General features: G+C 39.3%; 1 protein-coding gene and 1 long non-coding RNA gene across 6 annotated transcripts in view; one reads left to right on the top strand and one right to left on the bottom strand.

The window, feature by feature from the left end:
- Positions 1-27,994, bottom strand: part of LOC136424180 (mucin-2-like) — a 50,172-nt gene that overhangs the window by 8,313 nt on the left and 13,865 nt on the right. Inside the window, exons 17-57 of one of the 4 annotated variants that reach the window (XM_066412688.1) lie at positions 27,400-27,515; positions 27,054-27,163; positions 26,178-26,358; positions 25,110-25,840; positions 24,524-24,666; positions 23,856-23,971; positions 23,632-23,741; positions 22,887-23,067; positions 22,002-22,552; positions 21,419-21,561; positions 20,750-20,865; positions 20,530-20,639; positions 19,791-19,971; positions 18,905-19,455; positions 18,323-18,465; positions 17,654-17,769; positions 17,434-17,543; positions 16,689-16,869; positions 15,803-16,353; positions 15,189-15,331; positions 14,518-14,633; positions 14,138-14,247; positions 13,388-13,568; positions 12,752-13,047; positions 12,107-12,284; positions 10,596-11,322; positions 10,058-10,226; positions 9,002-9,270; positions 8,192-8,393; positions 7,784-7,962; positions 7,261-7,462; positions 6,636-6,806; positions 5,392-5,426; positions 4,727-4,907; positions 3,951-4,055; positions 3,183-3,281; positions 2,422-2,465; positions 2,086-2,146; positions 1,059-1,168; positions 498-644; positions 91-195 (exon numbers count right to left, since the gene is read on the bottom strand). In XM_066412688.1, the coding sequence (XP_066268785.1) occupies positions 91-195; positions 498-644; positions 1,059-1,168; positions 2,086-2,146; positions 2,422-2,465; positions 3,183-3,281; positions 3,951-4,055; positions 4,727-4,907; positions 5,392-5,426; positions 6,636-6,806; positions 7,261-7,462; positions 7,784-7,962; positions 8,192-8,393; positions 9,002-9,270; positions 10,058-10,226; positions 10,596-11,322; positions 12,107-12,284; positions 12,752-13,047; positions 13,388-13,568; positions 14,138-14,247; positions 14,518-14,633; positions 15,189-15,331; positions 15,803-16,353; positions 16,689-16,869; positions 17,434-17,543; positions 17,654-17,769; positions 18,323-18,465; positions 18,905-19,455; positions 19,791-19,971; positions 20,530-20,639; positions 20,750-20,865; positions 21,419-21,561; positions 22,002-22,552; positions 22,887-23,067; positions 23,632-23,741; positions 23,856-23,971; positions 24,524-24,666; positions 25,110-25,840; positions 26,178-26,358; positions 27,054-27,163; positions 27,400-27,515 (8,271 nt within the window). The remainder of the gene's footprint in view (positions 1-90; positions 196-497; positions 645-1,058; positions 1,169-2,085; positions 2,147-2,421; positions 2,466-3,182; positions 3,282-3,950; positions 4,056-4,726; positions 4,908-5,391; positions 5,427-6,635; positions 6,807-7,260; positions 7,463-7,783; positions 7,963-8,191; positions 8,394-9,001; positions 9,271-10,057; positions 10,227-10,595; positions 11,323-12,106; positions 12,285-12,751; positions 13,048-13,387; positions 13,569-14,137; positions 14,248-14,517; positions 14,634-15,188; positions 15,332-15,802; positions 16,354-16,688; positions 16,870-17,433; positions 17,544-17,653; positions 17,770-18,322; positions 18,466-18,904; positions 19,456-19,790; positions 19,972-20,529; positions 20,640-20,749; positions 20,866-21,418; positions 21,562-22,001; positions 22,553-22,886; positions 23,068-23,631; positions 23,742-23,855; positions 23,972-24,523; positions 24,667-25,109; positions 25,841-26,177; positions 26,359-27,053; positions 27,164-27,399; positions 27,516-27,994) is intronic. The other 3 variants (XM_066412691.1, XM_066412689.1, XM_066412690.1) reach the window with 3 other exon arrangements.
- Positions 14,181-27,994, top strand: part of LOC136424185 (uncharacterized) — a 37,114-nt gene continuing 23,300 nt past the window's right edge. The window contains exons 1-4 of one of the 2 annotated variants that reach the window (XR_010753830.1): positions 14,181-14,284; positions 17,440-17,608; positions 20,536-20,704; positions 27,060-27,198. This is a non-coding gene — a long non-coding RNA (uncharacterized lncRNA). Of the gene's footprint in view, positions 14,285-17,439; positions 17,609-20,535; positions 20,705-23,637; positions 23,746-27,059; positions 27,199-27,994 lie in introns of those variants that run through there. The other variant, XR_010753831.1, reaches the window with a different exon arrangement.

The following is a 27,994-nucleotide window of genomic DNA, read 5'->3' as shown; positions in this document are numbered from 1 at the left end:
CATAATCAATATGAAAAGCGGGGTCCAGGTCAACGTTGCATGACTATATGCTTATGATAAATAAAGAGACGTAGTGGTGATGTAACTTACCCCGTAGAATATTTCATCGCCAGACAAACTGACTTCACAGCATGGAATATATGTACAGCTTCCACAACATATTCCCGGCATTGTGCTTGGCGTGTACACCATACACTGAAACAACATCCAGGAAAAAATAGTCAGGAATTGGTGCATTTTTATATTATACCTTATGTTATCTACCAAAGGCACTTTTATCTTGTATTGTATTGGTGCTAGTAGGATGTAAACAACAACATTCTTGACAGCTGTGTGGTGCGTTGAAAGACGACAACACATTAGAGTACAGTGTGGTGAAGCTCTTGACTACTTTAGTTATTCAATGTGATAATGATGTACAGAACATTGACTTCAAAAATTGTAGAAAGCCTGGAGAGAACGTTAACTTCTTTGAAGAAAAGAACATAGCTACTCACCGGATCTGAGCAGGTTGTATTGCAATCTTCCGCAGGGTAACATTCGATTTGATGCAGGGTACCACCATGTTCGTGGTTTTCTTCTTCCACTGCTTCCAGACACGAGCACACCACGCATCCAAAGGCAGCATACCAGACATCTCCAGGCTAGACAGGTCAAAAGAAGGACATGTTTCATGAGCTAAATAGTTTTACTTCACACATACATACACAGCTTGCTGCAGTATAGTAGGAAAACGCCAGGTGAACCATTTTAGAACTTACCTTCCGTTCTCACAACCGCTATTGGCTTACCGAAAATCATGAAGATCCACCCACAGTTTCTCAAGTTATGCTCTTGACATACATACATACCATGCCCAAGCCAAGCCATGGCCTAACTGAAAACATAACCTTTTCGGTGAAGGTAATGAGTGTACAAAACTTAGTAATGAGTAATGAGTGTACATAGAACTTCAACAAGTTTTCGATTTGTTTCTTTAGTAGTTACACCGAAATGATGAAATCTAAAGAGTCAGATAGTCTTGTACTTCTCACCAGAGAAAAAAAAAGTTTCCTTACCATGTAGAATGTTTCACCTATTGGTGTGTCGGGAGGAAGAGGAATTCCCAGCTGTGTAATGTAATCCACAAAGTCAGAATCTTCATAGATGCAGTAGTCTGGTAGTGGCTCTGAAAAAAGGTTAAAAAATTAAGGTCATATTATATTCAGGTGAAACATGATGCCTCTTTTTCTATTTGCTAGTAGTTTTATATGACTTCACCATTGGTGTCATAGGAGAACGTTCACTCTTATCTGCAACGTTTTAATTCCTGAAAGGCTTGCTCAATGACTGGAACGAAGGCTAAATGTCTGAATCTGAATCTATATAGCCGGTATTACCACCATTAGCGTAACGCACCAGCTTTGCAGGCACGCGGCGCGACATGTCCGATGGGAAATGCTAACTAGAGGGCCCAATAGAGGGCTCAAACTTTAACCGTCTGGGTCTAAATATGTCCCATATGGTGGTTGGCCGCAGGTATACTATAATTAGAATAGTAATTACAGGAAATGGTCTATTGAGTCTGAAATACCATAAAGGATCAGAACCTGTTTTTGTAGTGCAGGGAATACAATTCCTTTTTTTTTCATCAAATTATTAAAAGTTAATAATCTCAGATAATATTCGTTAGTAGAGCAATTTCAGCCTGGAACTCTCTTCTAAGTAAAAACCGCACATCCCTCACCGCCAGCTCCTTCAAAAAAACTGTACATCACTTGGCAACAAATACTCTGTAAATAATGACTGACTTACCTCAAATCTTAGATGATTCAGATGACATATTGTATAATCTGAGCAACCTACGTAATGTGAAGCTGAAGTTTTGGCTTTGTTATTTTATATGTAGCTTAGTCTCGTGCCTCATGTCAATATGCGTTCCAGTTTTGTGCTGGTTTTGTTAATTCTGTTTCTTCTGTGTATTTTAGTCTTGCGCTTTGTGTACGCCGTCATGTGTGTTTGACGTGCTTTGTGAAAAATTGTATTGAATGTTGAATATTGCATCATTGTTTTCACAGCCAAATTTGTAAATCAAATCAAACTTACCACATTCATTGGTAGTGCAGTTACAACCAAAGTTGAAAGGCACCTCCACTACTTCATAACCCTGGAAAAGAAAAACTTACAATTTTAAGAATGGGGGCTCATTTTGTGTTTTATATGTTTTACTTTGTGATGTTGGAGACGTATATGACGTGTTATTGTATAAAACTGATCTCATTATTCAAACTTTGGTTGGCCGAATAGTTACAAGCTTATTGTACTTTTGTACTGTAATTTTTGATGATCATGAGTTGACGAGTATGCAATTAATTCAGCGAGTTACATTTCTCTCTAAATACAAGTAACTTATAGAAGAAAAAACAATCGATAGAAACTTACATCGTCACATGTTATGTTTGGTGGCATTGGACAATCGACGCACACTGCAGCACAAAAACAATAGAATAGTCATTCACATACACAGCTGTCTATTTATGAGGACATTTTGTCGAAATAATAGATAAATAAAACAATACCAAAAAGCCTAAAGGATGAGTATTTTGGGTAGCCTTTTTTTTCTTTTTTTTTTGCAGAGCCATCGGATGTGGAAATTGATGTGGAGCTAGATCTCCGATACCGTTTTTCTCAAGTAATATCATGCTTCATATGAATAATATCTGAAACAACAACTCTCTTACATCCGCCCTAAAATTCTCATTTATCATATGATTGTTATTTTTGTATAATTTGGACCTATTTCTTTATAAATTGTTATTCATTATAATACTTATTATGTTTACAACTCAAAATTCACTTTGTAGTTCCTCTTCTTTTCATTTGTTTCATTAGGATTTATGTTACAGTTCCAATTTCTTCTTTCGTTAGAGTTTTTTTGGTTTCGATTATATATAATTTTGTAAAAATTCCATTTGTGTAGTTTAGGGGAGGCCCCTGAAAAGCCGTATAGGCTTCTGGCCTCCCCTGCATGTATTCTTTGCTCTATTTATCTTTGTTTTTTATTGTACATATGCGAATAAACAATAAAATAAAAAGATAAAAAATAAAACAATCATGGCTACCAACCATTGCGAACTAGTCATGCATGAAGCCCTTAAAACTTACTCTCGTGACAAAATAGCATGCACTATAGTACTACTCACCACAGGTGTAAATGGAACAACAGTCGGTTGGGGTTTCTTGTAGCTCCTCAAAGGGATTACATACAGGCATGGTCGGGTCACACGTACTAGTGTCGCAGACTGTTAAATCAAAACATAGACAGTTAAGTGTTTGGCAAAAGTGAGTCAATGCAAAACTTTAATACAGCATTAGGACTACAAAATACAATGAAGCCATTCATGCGATTTTGAAAATCAAGCATTTCGCTGACACGACCAATAAATGTTCTTAACAATATCATTGTTGGTAGCAATGTGCCGAAGGTTGGTAATAAGACAGTATGTTATCTAAGTTCCTTTTTTACATCAATGTGTATTTTGCGTAATGTATTTGTTATGTCTCGCAACTTTGATTGAATTTCTCGCAACTTTGATTGAATTTGATGTAGATAACTTTATTTGAGGTTTTCCCCCAGGTCTCATTGAAAATCGCCAGCTGGCGACATGATTTCTTCTTGTGAAGTAATGAAACAAACAAACAAACAAACAAAATAACAAACAAATACACTTTACTTTGAAATAACCGACATATGACCTATTGGTGTAAGCTATTAACAGAATCGATGATATTGTAAGTATGTTTGAAAAGAAACATGTCTTTCAAAGAACCTGGCCTTACAGTCAGGTAGACAGCAATGCAAAGAGACAAATCAGGGCCCCTTTGGAAATTTGACTGATGTATGAATCATAGTTTATGAACAAAGGTAACATGACTCCTTACATATGACATGTTTAATGACAGTGACTTACTGCAGTCATAGACTGGTGCGCAGTCGTCCGTATCCTGTACGTTGATTACGACATACCCATAGCCACAAACTGGAACATTCGGAGCTTCGCAGGGATTCTCACAGGCTAGAGAAAATTGTAGGGTTTGAATTTAAATTGTAGAATAATTGAAAGTTTATTGCAAATTGCCCGTAGGCCAATTGCAGGTACATGCAACATGAAGAGAACGGACAGACAATGATGAACACTATATCATGTGACAACTCTAGTTTAACTACTGACACTAAAGCCCAACTTAGTGGGTTGAACTTCTTTTTCTGAGACAGTGAAAGACGAATGATCCAACTTTTATTGTAATGTGTGGGTTTTGTAATACTTGTACTTTCTCACAGAATTGTGTAAAATGAAACAGACTTAATGAAGTGCATAGCACAATAGATGATAGTGGATTTTGATATTATCAGTATATCTTTATCTTTCTTGCCGTTGTATTTGATCAAATCGTTGTCAGCTTCGATAAATCTAACATCTTAAGATTGTTTCATAAAACAACTTACAGCAAAAGTACAGAGCTGTCCAAAATTACAAAACAGGATCTATAAGCACAGGTACCAGGAAATAAAGCAATTTCATACAATTATTGCAATATGCACAGAACCCCTTGCGACTTGATTAACACTAATGAATACCAATTCATAGATCAAATCACATGGTACCCCCATATATAGATTCGACTGGCAACCAAGCCTTGTTAGATTATGTGGTGACGCTTTCAAGAAAGAAGAATAATTTCTTACCACACTCGTACTCTGGACAGCAAGGGTCAAAATCTTCCACATTCTTCAAGATTTTACAGTATCCTTCGCAGACTGGAACTTCTACATGCTCACAGTACACATGCTCGCATTTAAAGTTGTTGGGACCATAGCAAGTACAGATCTGGCAACTGTCACCACCTGGGACCCATGTGGAGTTGATCTGAAAAGAAAATAGCTCAGTTAGGCCTCACTCTCAGTGAGTTGAGGTTATTTCAGTCATGATGTTCTTGACTCAGGGAGAGGAGATGTTGCCCTAGTTCTACTTATGTAACCTTTAATCTTACAGTGGCCTTTGAATCTTGATATTTTGTGACCATTGCAACGTTGAGTGCAAAAATAATTCGAGGGTGAAGACTCGATTTGAACAATACTATCAGTCAGACTTCAATTTTCATCACCGCCCTCCCTTGCTGAACTTTTTCTATATATTCTATCAAAATATGTCCTAGAACAAAGTTTGATTAGCGATGTTCTTACGTATAGAAATGAAATGAGTCGTTCGTTTATCATCTAATAGTAAAGCACATTTTAGACGCTATTGTTTTTCATCTTAACTGTTTGGTTATTCTAGGATACACAGTTTACATTGTGAAGTTGCCATTACATACAATTCTAATCATTTAGTAACAAGAGGCTTTTCTTACCGGCACATGATTGCCTTGATCGTCCACACAGTGCACTGTGGATGAAGCAGAAAAACATCACAGAGGTTTTTGGCAAAATCTTCAACCGATGATGATGATTAGGCAGTGGAACAGTTATCTAAGATTATATATTATATAAGTTCATTGCAAGTTCTTACCCGTAGGCTGATTGCAAGTACATGAAACATGGAAGGACGGACAGACCATTGGTATGAATATAGCATGTGACTATTCTAGTTCAAATACTAACACTAAATTCTATCTTATTTGGGTTTGACTTCTTTTTTCGAGACAGTGGAAGACGAATGCTCTCACTTTTTCTGTAATGTGTGGGTTTTTTTTATGTTAACAGGAAAATAGTTTTCTTTTGGTCTGTAAACATGGAGAAGTTTGGATGGAATTTGGTGGCCTCTTTAAACAGCGCATTTCTTTCTTGATCGTAGAAGGGGCAACTTATATGTAGTGTGCAAAATGCACTTGCATTTCTATCTTGATCTTTCCACTATTACAAAACGAAAGCAATCCTACATTGTATATCCGTGTAAAGGACCCTACACATTGTAGGTGAGGGTATGTTCATTTTTCAATGTCTTCAAAGAAGCTCAAGTCAACAATGCTAGCTTTAGGTAATTATACGTCAATGTCTATTAACCCCACCTACATGTAGGCTTTGCACAGCTCTAACTCTACCTGTTGTCTAGTGCTGTTAAAAGCTAGTTAGTAATGATGCCCCCAACTTACTTACTAGAAATAAAAATGGTTTTCACTCCATAGTATAGTTGGAAGGGCTTTTAAACACATCCATCCTCAGTCGAGTACATTGGTAATTTTTACTCATGCCTGTTTCTTGTTCTCTTGTGAATAATTTCATCAGGTTGAAGAGTGACTGAATAGCAAAGTTCTGTCATTTACAACCAAGTATTTACATCAGCCAGATTTCATCTTCATCAGGCTAATACTGACTGGTTCACTGTGCACTGAAGCTAGGTGATTACTGCCAACGATGCAGCCCCAAATGTAAAGTATTGTTACATTAATGGATATTGGTAAGCAGCAATGGTAAGATGATGCGGTTTCAAATATAGAATGTTGTTATATGTATATAGATGACAGGCGGTCATCTAAACGTTGGCTCATGTAAATGCTTGGCTGTGAATAAAAGAACTTTGATATTCTGTATCTTGTTCTTTTCTGGATGGACACATTGTGGTCAGCAAAAATTTTAAAAAAGATTCCAAACTCACGGCACTCCTCTTCGGGTACACACTGGTTGGTGTCCTCGTCCAGCACATACCCATCAGGACAGAAACAGCCATCTTGTATCATGTCGCTGTCGTCACAGTGGCCGGTAGGATTGTCGCATGTTCGATGACACGTGCAAGACCGCTCTACCAGACTCCCAGAGCAGTTCAACGCTGAGATAGGGATAAACACAGTGAGCATTGTGTAAAATAACCATTTCTGACTAAGGGCTAAGATGTGCGTCCGACGAAAGGAGTTCAGAAAACAAGAAAACAATACAAGAATCATAAAATTTCCTGTGTGTGAAACAATATTCAAATATCATATACGTAGGAATCGTGTGTTAAAAGTGGTGGAAGACGAAACTTTTTTCCTATCCACCATGAAAAAAGCTTGGATATCTAAGAACAAACAAAGTTAACAACAAACAAAGACGCCAAGTGAAAAAAAAAGAGAAAAAGTGTATCTGAATGTATTGAGGTACAGACTTCCCCTTTGAATCTATTTTCATTGTCATATTTGAATATAGAATTACATTTTCAAATCCAAGAACCATAAACTGAATTTGCCTGGTATTTAAAATGCCTGCGTAAGAACTTGAACGAGAAATCGTTGTTGGAGACTTACAGCAATGTGGCAATTCCATCCGCCAATCTATGCATATAGGTTCGTCCTGCCGTCGGGATTCTTCAAAGCAGCTGGTGACGTAGGCTTCGATTGACTGGCACTCAGATATACAACGCGCCACGTCATATCTGCAAGCCACACGGAACGTCTCTGGATCCACAAACTTGAAGCACTCTTCCAACATTGAGTTCTCCGTGGGATTCTTGGATATGAAATCATATTCAGTATGTTAGAAGTTAGAACATTTGGTTAAGTTTAGCTTTGATTCAAAGTTATCTCATATAAAAGGTCATGGAGGGTGGCCATATTTTCTGATACATACCTCTGCTTGACATATGCTTAATATTTACATTTACAACAAAGAAATTTATTATCAAATTCAAATCTGATTCAAAATTTCAAATATTTCGAACTTTATAATATTGTAAAGATATAATTTCATTTAAAATTTCAAATTTTACGAACTTTATGACATTTTAAAGATAATGTAATTTCTTTCTATCACAATGTGAAATATACATACTGAGCTGAGGTAGTCATCGCAAACATCAACCATATGTGCGCACGGGGGGTTTGTCGGTGGAGGTGTTGTTGAAATGCAATCATTCTTGTGAGCGAGACCATTCTCTACCAGGTACTCGCAAGCACACTCCTCCGTGTTAACCTCCGTACAATCATCAGTCTGATTGTTATTACAAGTCCCTGAAACAAAAGAACACCTAAAACATTAGAGGTCATCGATACAGAAATATTGAATCCTTCAGGATGTTTCTAAATCAAAGAGAGAAATAGTTACTATTTAGTACTCTTATGCGAGACTAGCTTTATCTACGAATAAAAATCCACAATTAAATTTAATAATACTTTTGAGGTCGGATATAACATTACAAAGAGAGGGGTCGGTCTAATAGAAATATTAAGACTCGCATACCACAAAGGCCTTCTATGCCATGTGCCGCAAGGTCTCCTGGCTCGATTCGGATCGTGACTTTGTAGCCAAGATTGCTGAACTGAGCAAAGATGCCGTACTCCTCGATATAAAACCAGACGTTGGGATTTCCAAACTGTCTGATGGCTTGAACACCAGCCACGGTAAAGGTGCCATATCCTGTTGGGTTATTGTCGATGTACGTCTGTGATCAAGAGACAAAAAAAATGAGTTAGGAATCTGAAGGTGTAGTCTGCGGTGACCATTTAAGGTGCAGGAAAACATTGAGACATTATAACGGTAGCTTGAATGTGTTTACGTGCTTTCACAATCTCTCGCTATTATATGCTATCGACTATCTACATACCACACATCATGACGACCCGTCAAATACTCTTTGAGTTAAACTCTTTCAAAGTTTTAAAAACGGCCCCTTCACCTAATCAAAGGCACTATAGGGGTCTAAAAAGTACACCGTTTACTCTCTGTCCGAAAGACATCTGCCACTCAAAATCACGACCATACCATGTTCAGAACATGCCATGTTAAAACCGGAAGTTTCATTACTATCGTAGAGGACGATTATCACAAATGACCATCGTTTACCCGGCCGTCGCCCACCAATGAAATGTCAAATGGGTCCATCCACAGCTTCTCGAGTTATGCTAGCCATACATAAACAGTATACAGACATGCAACCGACAAATTCCCTAATTGGCAAAGATAACAGCATAGAAAACGCGGTATAGGACACAGTTTAAAAATACTAAACATCATATCATATATCATATCAAATTAAACTTGTCACATTACCTGAAGGTTTTGATCAACCTTAAATGAATGCCCTCCGTGATAAAGCGTCACGGCGGCCGTGCAGGTAACAACTGTATTCGGATCATAGGGATTGTCGACGTAGAAGAAGTCCGTGTTTGGTAAGGTTGTGCAGTCCACGTTGGTGCCAATAATGGCAAAAAGGTCGTCTGCAGTCGACTGGGAAAGGATGTAATCGCCTAAACCTTGGAATGGGAAGTATGCTCCATCCATGCCCACGTAGTGAGGGTCTCCCCAACCGATGCACTCACCTGTATGAGCAAATTGTCGAGGACACGCCAACAGTTAAGATAGCACAAATATATCACCTTGCTATGTTGCTTAGTTTATCTTTGTATGTCCAAGAACCAAGAAGCTAAATAGGTATGGTCCAAGCTACAATGTTCATTGAATACTTTGGCATATAATGAAAGATATACATTTTCTAAAAATGAAGAAAAAAAACAGGTAAAAACTCTCTATGTCATGACTAGTGATCAGGGGGTTAATTCAGAAACAAACCTAAACGTTACTGTAGTAGTAAAGTGCCACTGCAATACAAAAATGTGCAGTCCATGCATTTTGTAGTCCAAGTAAGACCGTGCACCTATACATTGAATCGGTATAAACTTTGCCTATAAAATCGATAAGGTACAGGTCTAATGTACCTGAAGGTCTGGGTACAAATTACTAGAACTTTCTCTGGCAATGCACGAATGAAATGAAACTTCTACTTGCTTTCGGTTCTCATCTTTTAAAAACAAGCTGTAACGTTACATATGCCGTTTGAAAAATTAAAGATTTAAAAAGAACTGTAAGACAATAAACCCATATGCATATGGGTCTATATAGAATAAAAAAAAGCATAAGGCCAACTCAATTTAACTGATTTAAAAGAAAATCATCCTGACATTAGCTCAAAAGCTGTCCAAAGAAAAGGTCTGCACCTTGGTACACACATTTTCGGGACTGAATATAACAACATGGAAGTTTACTTCCACAGAGGAACATCAATCGGTGTAGCCTTCATTCACAGTGATATGAATAGGTTTTACTCACATCCACATGCATAGCGTACACAACATCCATCGCTGAAATACAGCGGAATCTTGCCATTGGCACAGAGACCACCATGTAGAACTGGACATTCAGGGCTGTCAACAACAATTACACCGCAGGGCGTGCAGGTATATGTATTACAGTCAACAACTGTCCATGTGGTGCCAACCTGAGTAAGAGAAATAGTGTCATGATATAACTGTTTCATACATGCACAAAGGCTACATGACTTTGTTTTCAGTTTTTACATGTACCATAATCTAAAGGAATGACGACTGATGCTGAATGTTTGAATGACCAAACACTAAATGTAATTTCAGTCAAATATGCTGGAATCATCATGTATAGAAATTGTAATGGCGGTATGCCCATATGCTAAACAATGAAAAATATTACAAACAAAACTGTAGGTTTTAATTTCTGTCAGCTCACTATATTTAGGTCAGCAAAACAAGAATTTCACTTGATAGTAGGCACGATTCTCAATGCATTCAATTAACCTAAAATGATATATGAGTGATGTAAACACATTACTTACAGGTATTGTAGACACCCAGGCACCAAGAGTCTTGAAAAGTGTTATTATAGCTAAATCGGGCAGAGTGCTGATACTACAGACATCTGGACAAGTGGTTGTGGGTGCGGCAGTTGTAGGTACTAGTGTTGTTGTTGGTGGCGGTGAAGTAGTTGTAGGTGGTGGTGGCGTAGTGGTTGTAGGTGGTGGCGGTGTAGTGGTTGTAGGTGGTGGTGGCGTAGTGGTTGTAGGTGGTGGCGGTGTAGTGGTTGTAGGTGGTGGGGGTGTAGTGGTTGTAGGTGGTGGCGGTGTAGTAGTTGTAGGTGGTGGCGGTGTAGTGGTTGTAGGTGGTGGCGATGTAGTGGTTGTGGGGATTGGTGTAGTGGTTGTAGGTGGTGGCGGTGTAGTGGTTGTAGGCGGTGGTGGTGTAGTGGTTGTAGGTGGTGGCGGTGTAGTGGTTGTAGGTGGTGACGGTGTAGTGGTTGTAGGTGGTGACGGTGTAGTGGTTGTAGGTGGTGGCGGTGTAGTGGTTGTAGGTGGTGGCGGTGTAGTGGTTGTAGGCGGTGGCGGTGTAGTGGTTGTAGGTGGTTGCGGTGTAGTCGTTGTGGGAGGTGGTGGTGTTGTAGTGGTTGGTGGTGGCGGTGTAGTAGTTGGTGGTGGCGTTGTAGTTGGTTTGGTAGTCGGTCTTAGTGTTGTCACGCAATGAGCCGGAAGCTCACAGCATTTAACTTTAACTTCATAATCCAGGCAGCTGAAGGTAAATTCGTTTTGAAAGAATTGTGAGTAAGATGAGAATCTGGGAGAACTGGGAGGCCCGGAGAGGGACACAGGGGCTTGTGAGTCATTTTACCGACTCCTTTCGTCTCCTATTTAAAAATGTTTTGTACCAAGAAAAAAATCCCTTTGTGTCCGTATAAAGCTATTGGATTACAATTCTGAATGCAAACCGTATCATTATATATCTGATGTTTTTTTTTCATATATAGATCATTTGTATGAGATGGAAAAAATTCGAGTCTGCTCTTTTCCAAGAAGTCTTGCAGGAAATACTCATGAAAGTTTACAAAAAATTACTCTTTATGCAGTTTCTACATGGTCACGCAAAGTACAAATAATTTGATTAAGCCATACGACAATCTTTCTGCGTAGCCATGCAGTTGAGACGAAAAATGAATAGTATTGTTAGCTAGTACTGTTGTTGGAGATCTTTATGACAATTCCGGTTATCGCCACACCAGTCACAATATATCTTCTCATTGCGGTGAGGATAACCGGAAATGCCGTAAATTGTTAAAAAAATAATTTGAAACGATCTAAAGGAGACGAATGGATAAAAAAGTTCGCTCTTGCTGCAATGTCACACTATTGTGAATCTATTATCTACCAATTTATGTTAAATTATTCTATTGCATCCTGATAAGTTACGATTTCTAATGGCTCACTTGGAAGTCAGTAACTCAATTAACTGAAGGGACTACCCTTAAGATCCATGGCCTATATGGACATGAAATGGTAACGCTGCTAGTGGTTCTCACCCGCGTGGTTGTAATCTAGCTTCGCAGTGCAATCCGTTGTTAACGTCACATGTGAGCCCTAATTGTGTGGTAAAAGGCACAGCGGGTGCATTCTGATCCCTGCACTGAATAGCACTTGGGGTTTCGCAGAACGTATAGGTCAGACGGAGGGTATCAAAGGTCTCGTCATCATCCGGATCTAGAAACACAGAAAAGTTCGAAGTTACCGCCAATACCTCCATGGCTTTCAGCAACATTTGTATTTCTCAACTGCTCTCAGAAATTTGTATTTGATTATAAGACGAATTACTGTTAATTGCTTCTTGCCAATGGTGAATTCCTTTAAGTACATGTATTAAAAAAAATCTGCCTATCAAATAAATTTGTCTACGTCATTTAGACAAGTCTCATGAGAACTACGGACTTCATTAAGATCTTATTTGAATTGTGTATTCAGAGAGTCATTGATTTATGAGCAAATCATGGACGAATAACTTTGTACACGAGCACAATTATCACCTACAACCTAAAAACTTTCTTCCGGAAATAACGCTTCTTGGACACTTTGTGAATCATATCCATTGTGTCATAGCAATTTAAATGGATGAATAATATGACAGTTGCTAGGTGAAGGTACTTCAAATAGCAACATGATAAGAAACTAACCTGGTGCTCCTCCATTCATAAATCCAGTCCAGTAACAAACAGGCACACAGTATGCTGTTGTTGTAGGTGGCGCTGTAGTGGTTGTAGGTGGAGCTGTAGTGGTTGTAGATGGCACTGTTGTTGTAGGTGGCCCTGTAGTGGTTGTAGGTGGCGCTGTAGTTGTTGTAGGTGGCGCTGTAGTGGCTGTTGTTGGTTGTGAGGTGGTTGTGGGTGGTGGTGTTGTGGTTGTTGGTCCAGGCGTTGTGCACTCTGTCATTTGATGTAAGCATAGGAACCGTACTTCATAGTTGGAACAACTGTATTGAAAGGACAGATGAAAGAAAGCATTTGACATAATTGTAACTGTAAATGTAAAATGACCAAACTAGTTTTGTGTATGTGTTGGTATGTGTGCATGTAAATATCAAAGTCTGTCCGTTTTTCTTATTGGCAATAAACCAAGTTGCTTTAAAAGAATGTTTGCTTTCTTTGTGCTGAAAAGTACTTTTTATTCTGTTTTCATGATGTTACAGATTTGACTAATGATATTCATATATTTGATATCTAACCATAACAAAAGACATCATTGGACAAAATAAAGTAGATATAGGACAAAGTGTTCGTAGGATAATAAGGCTATATATACATGGAGCATACTTGTATTCGCATTGAGCACCAAATTCTAAGGCACATCTAGTGAGCCCATCGGCTGAGATGTCTCCATTTCCCAGCACGTAATCTGTTCCTTCGAGCCGGCACTGGATGTCTATTGGCTCCTCACAAATGTCATATCCGTTTTCTCGAGCTGAGTCGTCATCTTCGTCCTCTTCTCCTGGTACTGAAATTCATCAAAGATATTTATTTTTCTCACGCTATGAATGGACATAAAAAGGTACATTAACATACTAGTAAATTCCATTACAAAATGGCTTTGGTACTGAATCACAGACTGCCCTTGGTACCGGGCAATTGTCAACCACTGTCATTTGTATTATCACATATACTATTATCAAAAACGCATTTATACCAAACAACATACACAGAATGACCCTGGTACCGGAGTACTAAAGCACACCGAACTACCATCAAACCTTTTTTTTTACTGTTATTTCAAAACATCTACCGCTGTCCTTGAAACATTTGCACGGAACTATCATAAACACTGTATCTATCTACCACCATACACTGTCCTTGATACTTGAGAAAAATCCCACGATTGCCCGAAACTTTCTTGCATGTACTACTCTATCAGAAATTGCGATTGAAACTGAAGAATTATAAAAGAACAGAAATCACCTGGATATAAGCTTTTTCTTTTGAATTAAACAGAAACCCACTGAATTGGCACCTTTTCTAAAATTGGTTTTACTTTTTTTATTGGTTTATAGGTTTGTTATGTGTTCCTACCTCCAGGTGTTTCACAAAGGAATTCCATTGCGATGTCGCAAGATGTAGGTTGAAGAATTCCATTCATCATCATTAGGCAAGGCTCATCGGCAGTCCCATCAGGAACATCACTGAAGAATAGTAATTTGTGAAAATCTTTTATAGAAGGTGGGTGATAATTTTAGCTTTTAACACTCCTGCTTTTATTCAATTCAATTCAATTCGATTTTTTTTAACCAGAGTACATCTCAGATCTACGGATTTTGATTGATTCAAAGTAGGTAACACTTTTTAATATGTCACTACAACTACAGAAAACATGATGTGAATTCACTTTTAAGACAGCCAATCATAAGACATTCAAATGACAGATTTTAAAATAATGTAAAAACAAAAATTACAGTAAGTCGAGAAGGTCCAATCCCTCAGTGCTTCCATCGTCCCAAGCCCAAGCACCATCTGTCCACGTGGCTCCAACAAAGAATGTTTCAACTCCATATTCATCCATTATCATGCCCTGAAGTTGGGACAATTGCATGAATTGATAGCTTTGTCAGGTTATAGTAAGTCATTTGGAAGTAACACAAAGTACAAAATTCAGGCCCCACCGAAGACATCTGACCAGCTGCAAAAACGCTGGCATATCAAAAAGGCCAGTTGTCTAGATCTGTTACGGAGTTTACTTTGAAATGCAAGATTATAGTGCTGTCGACTAAGAGGTAGTTTTAGCGGTTCATTTTCATTTTTTCTGCCTTCATTTCACCTTGAAAATGTTCGTGCTCATCGGCCTTTACCTTATTTCAATAGTAAAGGGGAAAATCTGTTACGGTTTTTTCACATTTTAATGTGTTATGTCAGCAACACATATGTGTACAAGTGTGTATTTAACTTGTCTCTGAATGGCATGAACAGAATTCATGCACTTTGGTGATAGCACCAGCGTTACAGGCACATGGCTGCCTCTGCTTATAAATAGCAATGACTCCTTGATTGAGTGGCCAAAGTGTATCTCTTGATATCAATATCCTATATTTTTAAGACGACTTTGAAGGCAATATTTTGCTTCACTCACATACTCATCTTGGGAAGACAAAGACACTAAGCTGCCACCACCTTGTTGGCAGACTATCTTTGCACCCTCCTTGTCCTTCGGTGGTTCCGTTTCATAATGATAGCAGGATTCTCCAAGAGACATGTCATTTTCATCCGCACACTCTGAACAGGACGAAACAAAAAATCACTGTCGTCTACTGTCATACCAGCCTTGAATTATCCATTTGCAATTTTTGTCTAGGTTCAGACAAATATAAACTATAATAAACTACTTGCAATAATTATTAAAGGATTAGCTATCATAAAATAATAGTTATGCAAATAAGATATGCACTAAAGCATGTGTTGTTGTGGAACAGAAAAGATGGTTAAAACGTTTGCAGATAATATGGGTTGCATATTACAGTGCCTGTATGCGGGTCCTGTATATATATATATAAGGGTTGGGGGGTATTCCTCCGCTAAACGCGTCATACTGGAGCGAAATGCAAAATGAACGAAATGAATACGGAAGTAACAGCAGCGCAGAATAAGTTAAGGGCTAATGACCTGATTCATGATTAAAATCAATGAAATAAATTGGGTATAAAATCGCAGACAGGAAAAGGGTTAGCAATATCAACACCTATTTACCTGTAGGAGGGCAGTGTGTATCTATCCATTCAGACCATACTTTTACTGGTTCACAGATTGTGGTGACGTATGGAGGTGGGGGAGGTGGTCCCGTTGTGGGTGGAGGAGGTGGTGTAGCTGTAACTGTGGTTGGTGGTGCAGTGGTCGTGGGTGGTGGTGTCGTAGTTGTTGGTGGTGGTGTCGTAGTTGTGGGTGGTGGTGTCGTAGTTGTGGGAGGTGGTGTAGTAGTTGTGGGTGGTGGTGTCGTAGTTGTGGGTGGTGGTGTCGTTGTTGTGGGTGGTGGTGTCGTAGTTGTGGGTGGTGGTGTCGTAGTTGTGGGTGGTGGTGTCGTTGTTGTGGGTGGTGGTGTCGTAGTTGTGGGTGGTGGTGTCGTAGTTGTGGGTGGTGGTGTCGTTGTTGTGGGTGGTGGTGAAGTAGTGGTGGGTGGAGGTGTAGTTGTTGTTGGTGGTGGTGTGGTGGTTGTGGGTGGTGTTGTTGTGGTTGTTGGTCCAGGCGTTGTGCACTCTGTCATTTGATGTAAGCATAGGAACCGTACTTCATAGTTGGAACAACTATATTGAAAGGGCAGATGAAAGAAAGCATTTGACATAAATGTAAATGTAAAATGACCAAACTAGTTTTGTGTATGTGTTAGTGTGTGTGCATGTAAATATCAAAGCCTGTCCGCTTTCCTTATTGGCAATAAACCCAAGTTGCTAAAAAAACGGTTTGCTTTCTTTGTGCTGAAAAGTACTTTTTACTCCTGTTTTTATGATGTAACAGATTGAACTAATGATATTCACATATTTGATATCTAACCATAAAAACAGAAATCATTGGACAAAATAAAGTACAAGTATGACAAAGTGTTCGTAGGATAATAAGGCTATATATACATGGAGCATACTTGTATTTGCATTGAGCACCAAATTCTAAGGTACATCTAGTGAGCCCATCGGCTGAGGTGTCTCCATTCCCCAGCACGTAATCTGTTCCTACGAGCCGGCACTGAATGTCAATTGGTTCCTCACAAATGTCGTATCCGTTTTCTCGAGCTGAGTCGTCACCCTCGTCCTCTTCTCCTGGTACTGAAATTTATCAAAGATGTTAATTTTTCTGACGCTATGAATGGACTTTAAAAAGCACATGAACGTAAAAACCATTGCAAAATGGCTTTGGTACTGAATAACCATCCCAGACTTCCCAAAGTACTGGACAATTATCAAACACTGTCATTTGTATTATCACACATACTATTATCAAGCACTCTTTCATACCAAACAACATACATAGAATGACACTGGTACTGGAGTACCAAAGCGCACTGTCCTTGAACTACCATCAAACATTTTCACTACTACTTAAAAACATCTATCACCGTCCTTAAGGCATTGGTACAGAACTATAATCAAACACTATCCATCTACCACCATACACTGCCCTTAATACTAAAGTACAATCGCACGATTCTTTGGAACTTCCATGCAGGCACTATCAGGAATTCCAATTGTAACCGAAGTATTATGAGAGAACAGAAATCGCCTGGATATAAGCTTTTTCTTTTAAATTAAAGAGAACCCCACTGAATAGGTAGCTTTTCTAAAAGTAGTCTTACTTTTTCATTGGTTTATAAGTTTGTTGTGTGTTCCTACCTCCAGGTGTTTCACAAAGGAATTCCCTTGCAATGTCGCAAGATGTAGGTTGAAGAACTCCATTCATCGACATCAGGCAAGGTTCATCATCAGTCCCGTCAGGAACATCACTGAAGAAAAAACAATTAGTGATTATCATTTAAAGGAATTCGCTTTGAAGACAACCAATGATAAGGTATTTGAATGATTTTGAAATAAAGTAAAGAAATGATAATATTACAGTAATTCAAGAAGGTCCAATCCCTCAGTGCTTCCATCGTCCCAAGCCCAAGCACCATCTGTCCACCTGGCTCCCACAAAGAATGTTTCACCTTCATATTCATCCATGATCTCGTCCTGAAGTTGGGACAATTGCATGAATTGATAGCTTCATCAGGTTGGTAAGTCATTTGGAAGCAACCCGCAGTAAAATAATTCATCACGCCCCCAACAAAGCCATCTGACAAGATGCCAAAACGTTAGGACGTGTAAAAATCGCTTGTCTCTAAAAGAATGGCCTATAAAATGCAAGATTACAATACTGTCAATTAACAGGTATTTTCAGCAGTCTCTTTTTATTTTTCAGTCTTTATTTGTCTGAGAATTTTCATACTCGTCGAGACTCATTTGTACCTTCAAGAGTTAAAGGGGTAAAATCAGTTACATTATTTTTGCAAATTTAAAGTGTCATGTCTGCAACACATATGTGTACAAGTGTGTATTTAACTTGTCTCTGAATGGCATGAACAGAATACATGTATTTGGTGATAACCGCCAGCGTTACAGGCACATGGCAGCCTCTGCTTATACCTAACAATGACTCATTGATTGAGTGGTCAAAGTTTATCTCTTGATATCTATATTCTATATCTTTACAAAGACTTTCAAGGCAATATTTTGTTTCACTCACATACTCATCTTGAGAAGACAAAGACACCAAGCTGCCACCACCTTCTTGGCAGACTATCTGCGCGGCCTCATTGTCCTCCAGTGGTTCCGTTACATAATGATAGCAGGATTCTCCAATAGACGTATCATTTTCATCCGCGCACTCTGAACAGGAGGAAACGAAAAATCACTGTCGTCTACTGTCATACCAGCCTAGAATTACCCATTTGCAATTTTTGTCTAGGTTCAGGTAAATATATACTGTAATAAACTACTTGCAATAATTATTCAAGGATTTGCTATCATAAAATAATACTTATGGAAATTAGATATGCACTAAAGCATAGTTTAAACGTTTACAGATAATATAGGTTGTATATTACAGTGCCTGTATATGGGTCCCGGATGTGTAAGGGTTGGGGGGTATTCCTCAACAAAGCGCGTTATACTGGAGCGAAATGCAACGAATACGGAAGCAACTATGCGACAGCGGCGTAGAATAAGTTAAGGGCAAATGACCGAATTCATGAATAAAATCAATGAAATAAATTGGGTAAAAAAATGCAGACAGGAAAAGGGTAGGCATATGTCAACACATATTTACCTGTAGGAGGGCGGTGTGTATCTATCCATTCAGACCATACTTCTACTGGTTCACATATTGTGGTTGCTGGAGGCGGTGTTGTTGTAGTTGGCGGTGGCGTAGTGGTCGGTACTGGTGTAGTTGTGGTAGGTGGCGCTGTAGTTGTTGTAGGTGGCGCTATAGTTGTTGTAGGTGGCACTGTAGTTGTGGTAGGTGGCGCTGTGGTGGTTGTAGGTGGCGCTGTAGTTGTTGTCGGTGGTGCTGTAGTGGTTGTTGGTGGCGCTGTAGTTGTTGTAGGTGGCGCGGTAGTTGTTGTAGGTGGCACTGTAGTTGTTGTCGATGGTGCTGTAGTTGTTGTCGGTAGTGCTGTAGTGGTCGTAGGTGGCGCTGTAGTTGTGGTAGGTGGCGCTGTGGTTGTTGTAGGTGGTGCTGTAGTTGTTGTAGGTGGCGCTGTAGTTGTTGGTGGTGGTTGTGTGGTGGTTGTGGATGGCGGTGCTGTGGTTGTTGGTCCAGGCGTTGTGCACTCTGTCATTTGATGTAAGCATAGGAACCGTACTTCATAGTTGGAACAACTATATTGAAAGGGCAGATGAAAGAAAGCATTTGACATAAATGTAAATGTAAAATGACCAAACTAGTTTTGTGTATGTGTTAGTGTGTGTGCATGTAAATATCAAAGCCTGTCCGCTTTCCTTATTGGCAATAAACCCAAGTTGCTAAAAAAAAGGTTTGCTTTCTTTCTGCTGAAAAGTACTTTTTACTCCTGTTTTTATGATGTAACAGATTGAACTAATGATATTCATATATTTGATATCTAACCATAACAACCGAAATCATTGGACAAAATAAAGTACAAGTATGACAAAGTGTTCGTAGGATAATAAGGCTATATATACATGGAGCTTACTTGTATTCGCATTGAGCACCAAATTCTAAGGTACATCTAGTGAGCCCATCGGCTGAGGTGTCTCCATTCCCCAGCACGTAATCTGTTCCTACGAGCCGGCACTGAATGTCAATTGGTTCCTCACAAATGTCGTATCCGTTTTCTCGAGCTGAGTCGTCATCTTCGTCCTCTTCTCCTGGTACTGAAATTTATCAAAGATGTTAATTTTTCTGACGCTATGAATGGACTTTAAAAAGCACATGAACGTAAATACCATTGCAAAATGGCTTTGGTACTGAATAACCATCCCAGACTTCCCAAAGTACTGGACAATTATCAAACACTGTCATTTGTATTATCACACATACTATTATCAAGCACTCTTTCATACCAAACAACATACATAGAATGACACTGGTACACCAAAGCGCACTGTCCTTGAACTACCATCAAACATTTTCACTACTACTTAAAAACATCTATCACCGTCCTTAAGGCATTGGTACAGAACTATAATCAAACACTATCCATCTACCACCATACACTGCCCTTAATACTAAAGTACAATCGCACGATTCTTTGGAACTTCCATGCAGGCACTATCAGGAATTCCAATTGTAACTGAAGTATTATGAGAGAACAGAAATCGCCTGGATATAAGCTTTTTCTTTTAAATTAAAGAGAACCCCACTGAATTGGTAGCTTTTCTAAAAGTAGTCTTACTTTTTCATTGGTTTATAAGTTTGTTGTGTGTTCCTACCTCCAGGTGTTTCACAAAGGAATTCCCTTGCAATGTCGCAAGACGTAGGTTGAAGAACTCCATTCATCGACATCAGGCAAGGTTCATCATCAGTCCCGTCAGGAACATCACTGAAGAAAAAACAATTAGTGATGATCATTTAAAGGAATTCGCTTTGAAGACAACCAATGATAAGGTATTTGAATGATTTTGAAATAGAGTAAAGAAATGATAATATTACAGCAATTCAAGAAGGTCCAATCCCTCAGTGCTTCCATCGTCCCAAGCCCAAGCACCATCTGTCCACCTGGCTCCCACAAAGAATGTTTCACCTTCATATTCATCCATGATCTCGTCCTGAAGTTGGGACAATTGCATGAATTGATAGCTTCATCAGGTTGGTAAGTCATTTGGAAGCAACCCGCAGTAAAATAATTCATCACGCCCCCAACAAAGCCATCTGACAAGATGCCAAAAAGTTAGGACGTGTAAAAATAGCTTGTCTGTAATAGAATGGCCTATAAAATGCAAGATTACAATACTGTCAATTAACAGGTATTTTCAGCAGTCTCTTTTTATTTTTCAGTCTTTATTTGTCTGAGAATTTTCATACTCGTCGAGACTCATTTGTACCTTCAAGAGTTAAAGGGGTAAAATCAGTTACATTATTTTTGCAAATTTAAAGTGTCATGTCTGCAACACATATGTGTACAAGTGTGTATTTAACTTGTCTCTGAATGGCATGAACAGAATACATGTATTTGGTGATAACCGCCAGCGTTACAGGCACATGGCAGCCTCTGCTTATACCTAACAATGACTCATTGATTGAGTGGTCAAAGTTTATCTCTCGATATCTATATTCTATATCTTTACAAAGACTTTCAAGGCAATATTTTGTTTCACTCACATACTCATCTCGGGAAGACAAAGACACCAAGCTGCCACCACCTTCTTGGCAGACTATCTGCGCGGCCTCATTGTCCTCCAGTGGTTCCGTTACATAATGATAGCAGGATTCTCCAATAGACGTATCATTTTCATCCGCGCACTCTGAACAGGAGGAAACGAAAAATCACTGTCGTCTACTGTCATACCAGCCTTGAATTACCCATTTGCAATTTTTGTCTAGGTTCAGGTAAATATATACTGTAATAAACTACTTGCAATAATTATTCAAGGATTTGCTATCATAAAATAATACTTATGGAAATTAGATATGCACTAAAGCATAGTTTAAACGTTTACAGATAATATAGGTTGTATATTACAGTGCCTGTATATGGGTCCCGGATGTGTAAGGGTTGGGGGGTATTCCTCAACAAGGCGCGTTATACTGGAGCGAAATGCAACGAATACGGAAGCAACTATGCGACAGCGGCGTAGAATAAGTTAAGGGCAAATGACCGAATTCATGAATAAAATCAATGAAATAAATTGGGTAAAAAAATTGCAGACAGGAAAAGGGTAGGCATATGTCAACACATATTTACCTGTAGGAGGGCGGTGTGTATCTATCCATTCAGACCATACTTCTACTGGTTCACATATTGTGGTTGCTGGAGGCGGTGTTGTTGTGGTTGGCGGTGGCGTAGTGGTTGGTACTGGTGTAGTTGTGGTAGGTGGCGCTGTAGTTGTTGTAGGTGGCGCTATAGTTGTTGTAGGTGGCGCTGTAGTTGTGGTAGGTGGCGCTGTGGTGGTTGTAGGTGGCGCTGTAGTTGTTGTCGGTGGTGCTGTAGTGGTTGTTGGTGGCGCTGTAGTTGTTGTAGGTGGCGCTGTAGTTGTTGTAGGTGGCGCTGTAGTTGTTGTCGGTGGTGCTGTAGTTGTTGTCGGTGGCGCTGTAGTGGTCGTAGGTGGCGCTGTAGTTGTGGTAGGTGGCGCTGTGGTTGTTGTAGGTGGTGCTGTAGTTGTTGTAGGTGGCGTTGTAGTTGTTGGTGGTGGTTGTGTGGTGGTTGTGGATGGCGGTGCTGTGGTTGTTGGTCCAGGCGTTGTGCACTCTGTCATTTGATGTAAGCATAGGAACCGTACTTCATAGTTGGAACAACTATATTGAAAGGGCAGATGAAAGAAAGCATTTGACATAAATGTAAATGTAAAATGACCAACTAGTTTTGTGTATGTGTTAGTGTGTGTGCATGTAAATATCAAAGCCTGTCCGATTTCTTTATTGGCAATAAACCCAAGTTGCTAAAAAAAAGGTTTGCTTTCTTTGTGCTGAAAAGTACTTTTTACTCCTGTTTTTATGATGTAACAGATTGAACTAATGATATTCATATATTTGATATCTAACCATAACAACCGAAATCATTGGACAAAATAAAGTACAAGTATGACAAAGTGTTCGTAGGATTATAAGACTATATATACATGGAGCATACTTGTATTCGCATTGAGCACCAAATTCTAAGGTACATCTAGTGAGCCCATCGGCTGAGGTGTCTCCATTCCCCAGCACGTAATCTGTTCCTACGAGCCGGCACTGAATGTCAATTGGTTCCTCACAAATGTCGTATCCGTTTTCTCGAGCTGAGTCGTCATCTTCGTCCTCTTCTCCTGGTACTGAAATTTATCAAAGATGTTAATTTTTCTGACGCTATGAATGGACTTTAAAAAGCACATGAACGTAAATACCATTGCAAAATGGCTTTGGTACTGAATAACCATCCCAGACTTCCCAAAGTACTGGACAATTATCAAACACTGTCATTTGTATTATCACACATACTATTATCAAGCACTCTTTCATACCAAACAACATACATAGAACGACACTGGTACTGGAGTACCAAAGCGCACTGTCCTTGAACTACCATCAAACATTTTCACTACTACTTAAAAACATTTATCACCGTCCTTAAGGCATTGGTACAGAACTATAATCAAACACTATCCATCTACCACCATACACTGCCCTTAATACTAAAGTACAATCGCACGATTCTTTGGAACTTCCATGCAGGCACTATCAGGAATTCCAATTGTAACTGAAGTATTATGAGAGAACAGAAATCGCCTGGATATAAGCTTTTTCTTTTAAATTAAAGAGAACCCCACTGAATTGGTAGCTTTTCTAAAAGTAGTCTTACTTTTTCATTGGTTTATAAGTTTGTTGTGTGTTCCTACCTCCAGGTGTTTCACAAAGGAATTCCCTTGCAATGTCGCAAGATGTAGGTTGAAGAACTCCATTCATCGACATCAGGCAAGGTTCATCATCAGTCCCGTCAGGAACATCACTGAAGAAAAAACAATTAGTGATGATCATTTAAAGGAATTCGCTTTGGAGACAACCAATGATAAGGCATTTGAATGGCAGATTTTGAAATAAAGTAAAGAAATGATAATATTACAGCAATTCAAGAAGGTCCAATCCCTCAGTGCTTCCATCGTCCCAAGCCCAAGCACCATCTGTCCACCTGGCTCCCACAAAGAATGTTTCAAGTCCATATTCATCCATGATCTTGCCCTGTAGTTGGGACAATTGCATGAATTAATAGCATCATCAGGTTGGTAAGTCATTTGGAAGCAACCCGCAGTAAAATAATTCACCACGCCCAAACAAAGACATCTGACAAGATGCCAAAACGTTAGGACATGTAAAAATCGCTTGTCTGTTATAGAGTTGACTCTAAAATGCAAGATTACAATACTGTCAATTAACAGGTATTTTCAGCAGTCTCTTTTTATTTTTCAGTCTTTATTTGACTGAGAATTTTTATACTCGTCGAGACTCATTTGTACATTCAAGAGTTTAAGGGGTAAAATCAGTTACAGTATTTTTGCAAATTTAAATTGTCATGTCAGCAACACATATGTGTACAAGTGTGTATTTAACTTGTCTCTGAATGGCATGAACAGAGTACATGTATTTGGTGATAACCGCCAGCGTTACAGGCACATGGCAGCCTCTGCTTATACCTAAGAATGACTCATTGATTGAGTGGTCAAAGTTTATCTCTTGATATCTATATTCTATATCTTTACAAAGACTTTCAAGGCAATATTTTGTTTCACTCACATACTCATCTTGGGAAGACAAAGACACCAAGCTGCCACCACCTTCTTGGCAGACTATTTGTGCGGCCTCCTTGTCCTCCAGTGGTTCCGTTACATAATGATAGCAGGATTCTCCAATAGACGTATCATTTTCATCCGCGCACTCTAAACAGGAGGAAACGAAAAATCATTGTCGTCTTCTGTCGTACCAACCTTGAATTCCCCATTTGCAATTTTGTCTAAGTGCAGAAATATATATTCTACAATAAATTACTTGCAATAATTATTCAAAGATTTGCTATCATGAAATAATACTTATGCAAATTAGATATGCACTAAAGCATAGTTTAAACGTTTACAGATAATATAGGTTGCATATTACAGTGCCTGTATATGGGTCCCGGATGTGTAGGGGTTGGGGGGTATTCCTCAACAAAGCGCGTTATACTGGAGCGAAATGCAACGAATACGGAAGTAACTATGCGACAGCGGCGTAGAATAAGCTAAAGGCCAATGACCGAATTCATGAATAAAATCAATGAAATAAATTGGGTAAAAAATGCAGACAAGACAAGGATATGTCAAGGGTATTGTCAACACCAATTTACCTGTAGGAGGACAGTGTGTATCAACCCATTCAGACCATACTTCTACTGGTTCACATATTGTGGTTGCTGGAGGTGGTGTTGTTGTGGTGGGTGGTGGTGTAGTAGTTGGCACTGGTGGCGTAGTGGTTGGTACTGGTGTAGTTGTGGTAGGTGGCGTTGTAGTGGTTGTTATTGACGCTGTAGTTGTTGTAGGTGGTGCTGTAGTTGTTGTAGGTGGCGCTATAGTTGTTGTATGTGGCACTGTAGTTGTTGTAGGTGGCACTGTAGTTGTGGTAGGTGGCGCGGTAGTTGTTGTTGGTGGCGCGGTAGTTGTTGTTGGTTGTGGTGTGGTTGTTGTAGGTGGCACTGTAGTTGTTGTAGGGGGCGCTGTGGTTGTGGTAGGTGGCGCTGTAGTTGTAGGTGGCGCTGTAGTTGTTGTAGGTGGCGCTGTAGTTGTTGCATGTGGCGCTGTAGTTGTTGTAGGTGGCGTTGTAGTGGTTGTAGGTGGCGCTGTAGTGGTCGTTGGTGGTGGTGTAGTGGTTGTTTGAGGGGGTGTAGTTGTGGGTGGTGGCGTAGTAGTTGTGGGCGGTGGTGTAGTAGTTGTAGGTGGTGGTGTAGTAGTTGTGGGTGGTGGTTTTGTAGTTGTTGGTACTGGTATAGTAGTCGTTGGAGGTTGCGTTGTGGTTGGTCCAGGCGTTGTGCACTCTGGCATTTGATAGCGACATTCGAACCGTACTTCATAGTTTGAACAGCTACACATAAAACGTAGTTGAAAAGAGAATGATTATTAGGTCATTTTTAGGTGTAAAAGACTTAACTAGCTGTTTGTGTATTTGTTTGTGTACAATCATATCAAAATATGGTCATCATGGCTGAGGATAAAAACAAATTTCTTCGAAGGGTATTTTTCATTTCTTTTTTGCTACAAACCGCGTGTCTTTATTTTGTGCTAGTGCCAAGTTGTTTAATTTTAACCAATGACATTAAGCTATCTTTAATCTATCCATAACAACAGCGGGCATCGTTGGGAAAAATAAGGTACATATAGAATATCGTCCGTAGACTAATAAGGTTGTAGATGGAACTTACTTGTATTCACATTGAGCACCAAATTCTAAGTTACATGTAGTGAGCCCATCGGCTGAGGTATCTCCATTCCCCAGCACGTAATCTGTTCCTACGAGCCGGCACTGAATGTCCGTTGGCTCCTCACAGATGTCAAATCCTTTGTCTCGTGCTGAATCGTCATCTTCGTCCTCTTCTCCTGGCACTAAGATCCAACAATATAATGAACTGAACTGAACGGCCATCACAAAGTACCAATGACACTTACATGTAACTTAAGTACGCTCACATAGTGTGTCGGCAACTGGATGAACAGTAAAACGTATTTGAGACTTAACTACCAACCCAGACTGCATCTGGCACTAAACGCATAGCAAACGCTGCCATTGGTAAATATTACACATTGTACTTGAAACCAAACTGTGCACACGTACACGCTCTCTTTGATACTTTTAAGAAACATTACACACTGTCAATGGTACTGAACGACTATCAAACACTCTAAACTACGATCAGAGACTGTTCCTTGTACTAAATGACCAACGAACTCTTTCCTTGGTACTGAACAACCTTCAAACGTTGTCCCTGGTACTGTAACAATAACCTATCACTGCCCTTGTAATGGTACCGACCTAGTCTCATTGACCCTCTTGCGCCAACCTACACAATACATGATTATACAAAACTAATACCACACGATTTACCTAGAACTTTACAACTATTAACTTTTTACTAGAACTAATTAAACTATACTCACACGCTGTCATTATCGCAAAACTATTATAAGACAATATTTTTACCCTGTATATAAATATTACCTACGGAGAAACCAACTAAATTTGAAACTTTCCTGAAGATGTTTTAGATTATTTATTTGTTGTTTTTGTTCTTTGTACCTACCTCCAGGTGTTTCACAAAGGAATTCCAGTGCAGCGTCGCAAGATGTAGGTTGGAGAACTCCATTCATCATCATTAGGCAAGGTTCATCAGCAGTCCCATCTGGCACGCCACTGAAGAAAACAAAAGGGAATATCTCTTTAAAGAGGTGAGTTCTAATTTCAGATTTGCTACATCCCCACTAGCTGTAGATTAGTACACATTCTGTAAAAGTGAATTGATAGATGTAGTTTGAAAACGTATGCTGTAAATATGGTTTATTTGTGCTTCGTCGGCAACTGACCACAAGACATCCGAATGGCCTTAATAGATTTTGAAATAAACGACTGTAAAGAAATGATAATATTACAGCATATCAAGAAGGTCCAGTCCTTCAGTGGTTCCATCGTCCCAAGCCCAAGCACCGTCCATCCACTGCGCTCCCACATAGAATGTCTCTTCTCCATACGAATCCATGATGAATCCCTAAAGATGGGACGATAGTACAATAAGTACATACAGCAGATTGGCAAGTCATTTTGAGGAAAAAAATCAAGCAGCGTCCGGTATCAGAGTTCATCATACCCAGCTGGATGCATTTGACTAGCTGCCAGAACGTTGGCATATAACAAAGGTTTTGTTTATGAACATTATCGTCAATTGTAGAATTTCAATGTTGTTGTACTGCAAATGAGGAAATGGAGATTTTCAACAGTCTCTATCAAGTCTCGTCTCGAAAACCATGAATAAGAAAAAGACGTTCTTTTCGTCCTTATTAAAACATGACAGGGTGCCAGGACCAAGAGGATTGAGGAATATGTTTATCCATTGGATCTGTTATTTGTAGGAAGAAAGAGCTTATTTGATAAATCATGACCCTCAATTGGTACAGAAGGAAACATTTTGATATGTGAAATATGATTAGAATTTGTTTTAAAATCAATGTCAACCTCAGTCAAACTTCT

The sequence above is a fragment of the Branchiostoma lanceolatum genome, chromosome 18 (genome assembly GCF_035083965.1).
Source record: "Branchiostoma lanceolatum isolate klBraLanc5 chromosome 18, klBraLanc5.hap2, whole genome shotgun sequence".
Classification (NCBI taxonomy): domain Eukaryota; kingdom Metazoa; phylum Chordata; class Leptocardii; order Amphioxiformes; family Branchiostomatidae; genus Branchiostoma; species Branchiostoma lanceolatum.
Note: the sequence above shows the minus strand (reverse complement) of the source record. Positions and strands in the feature narration are given on the sequence as shown.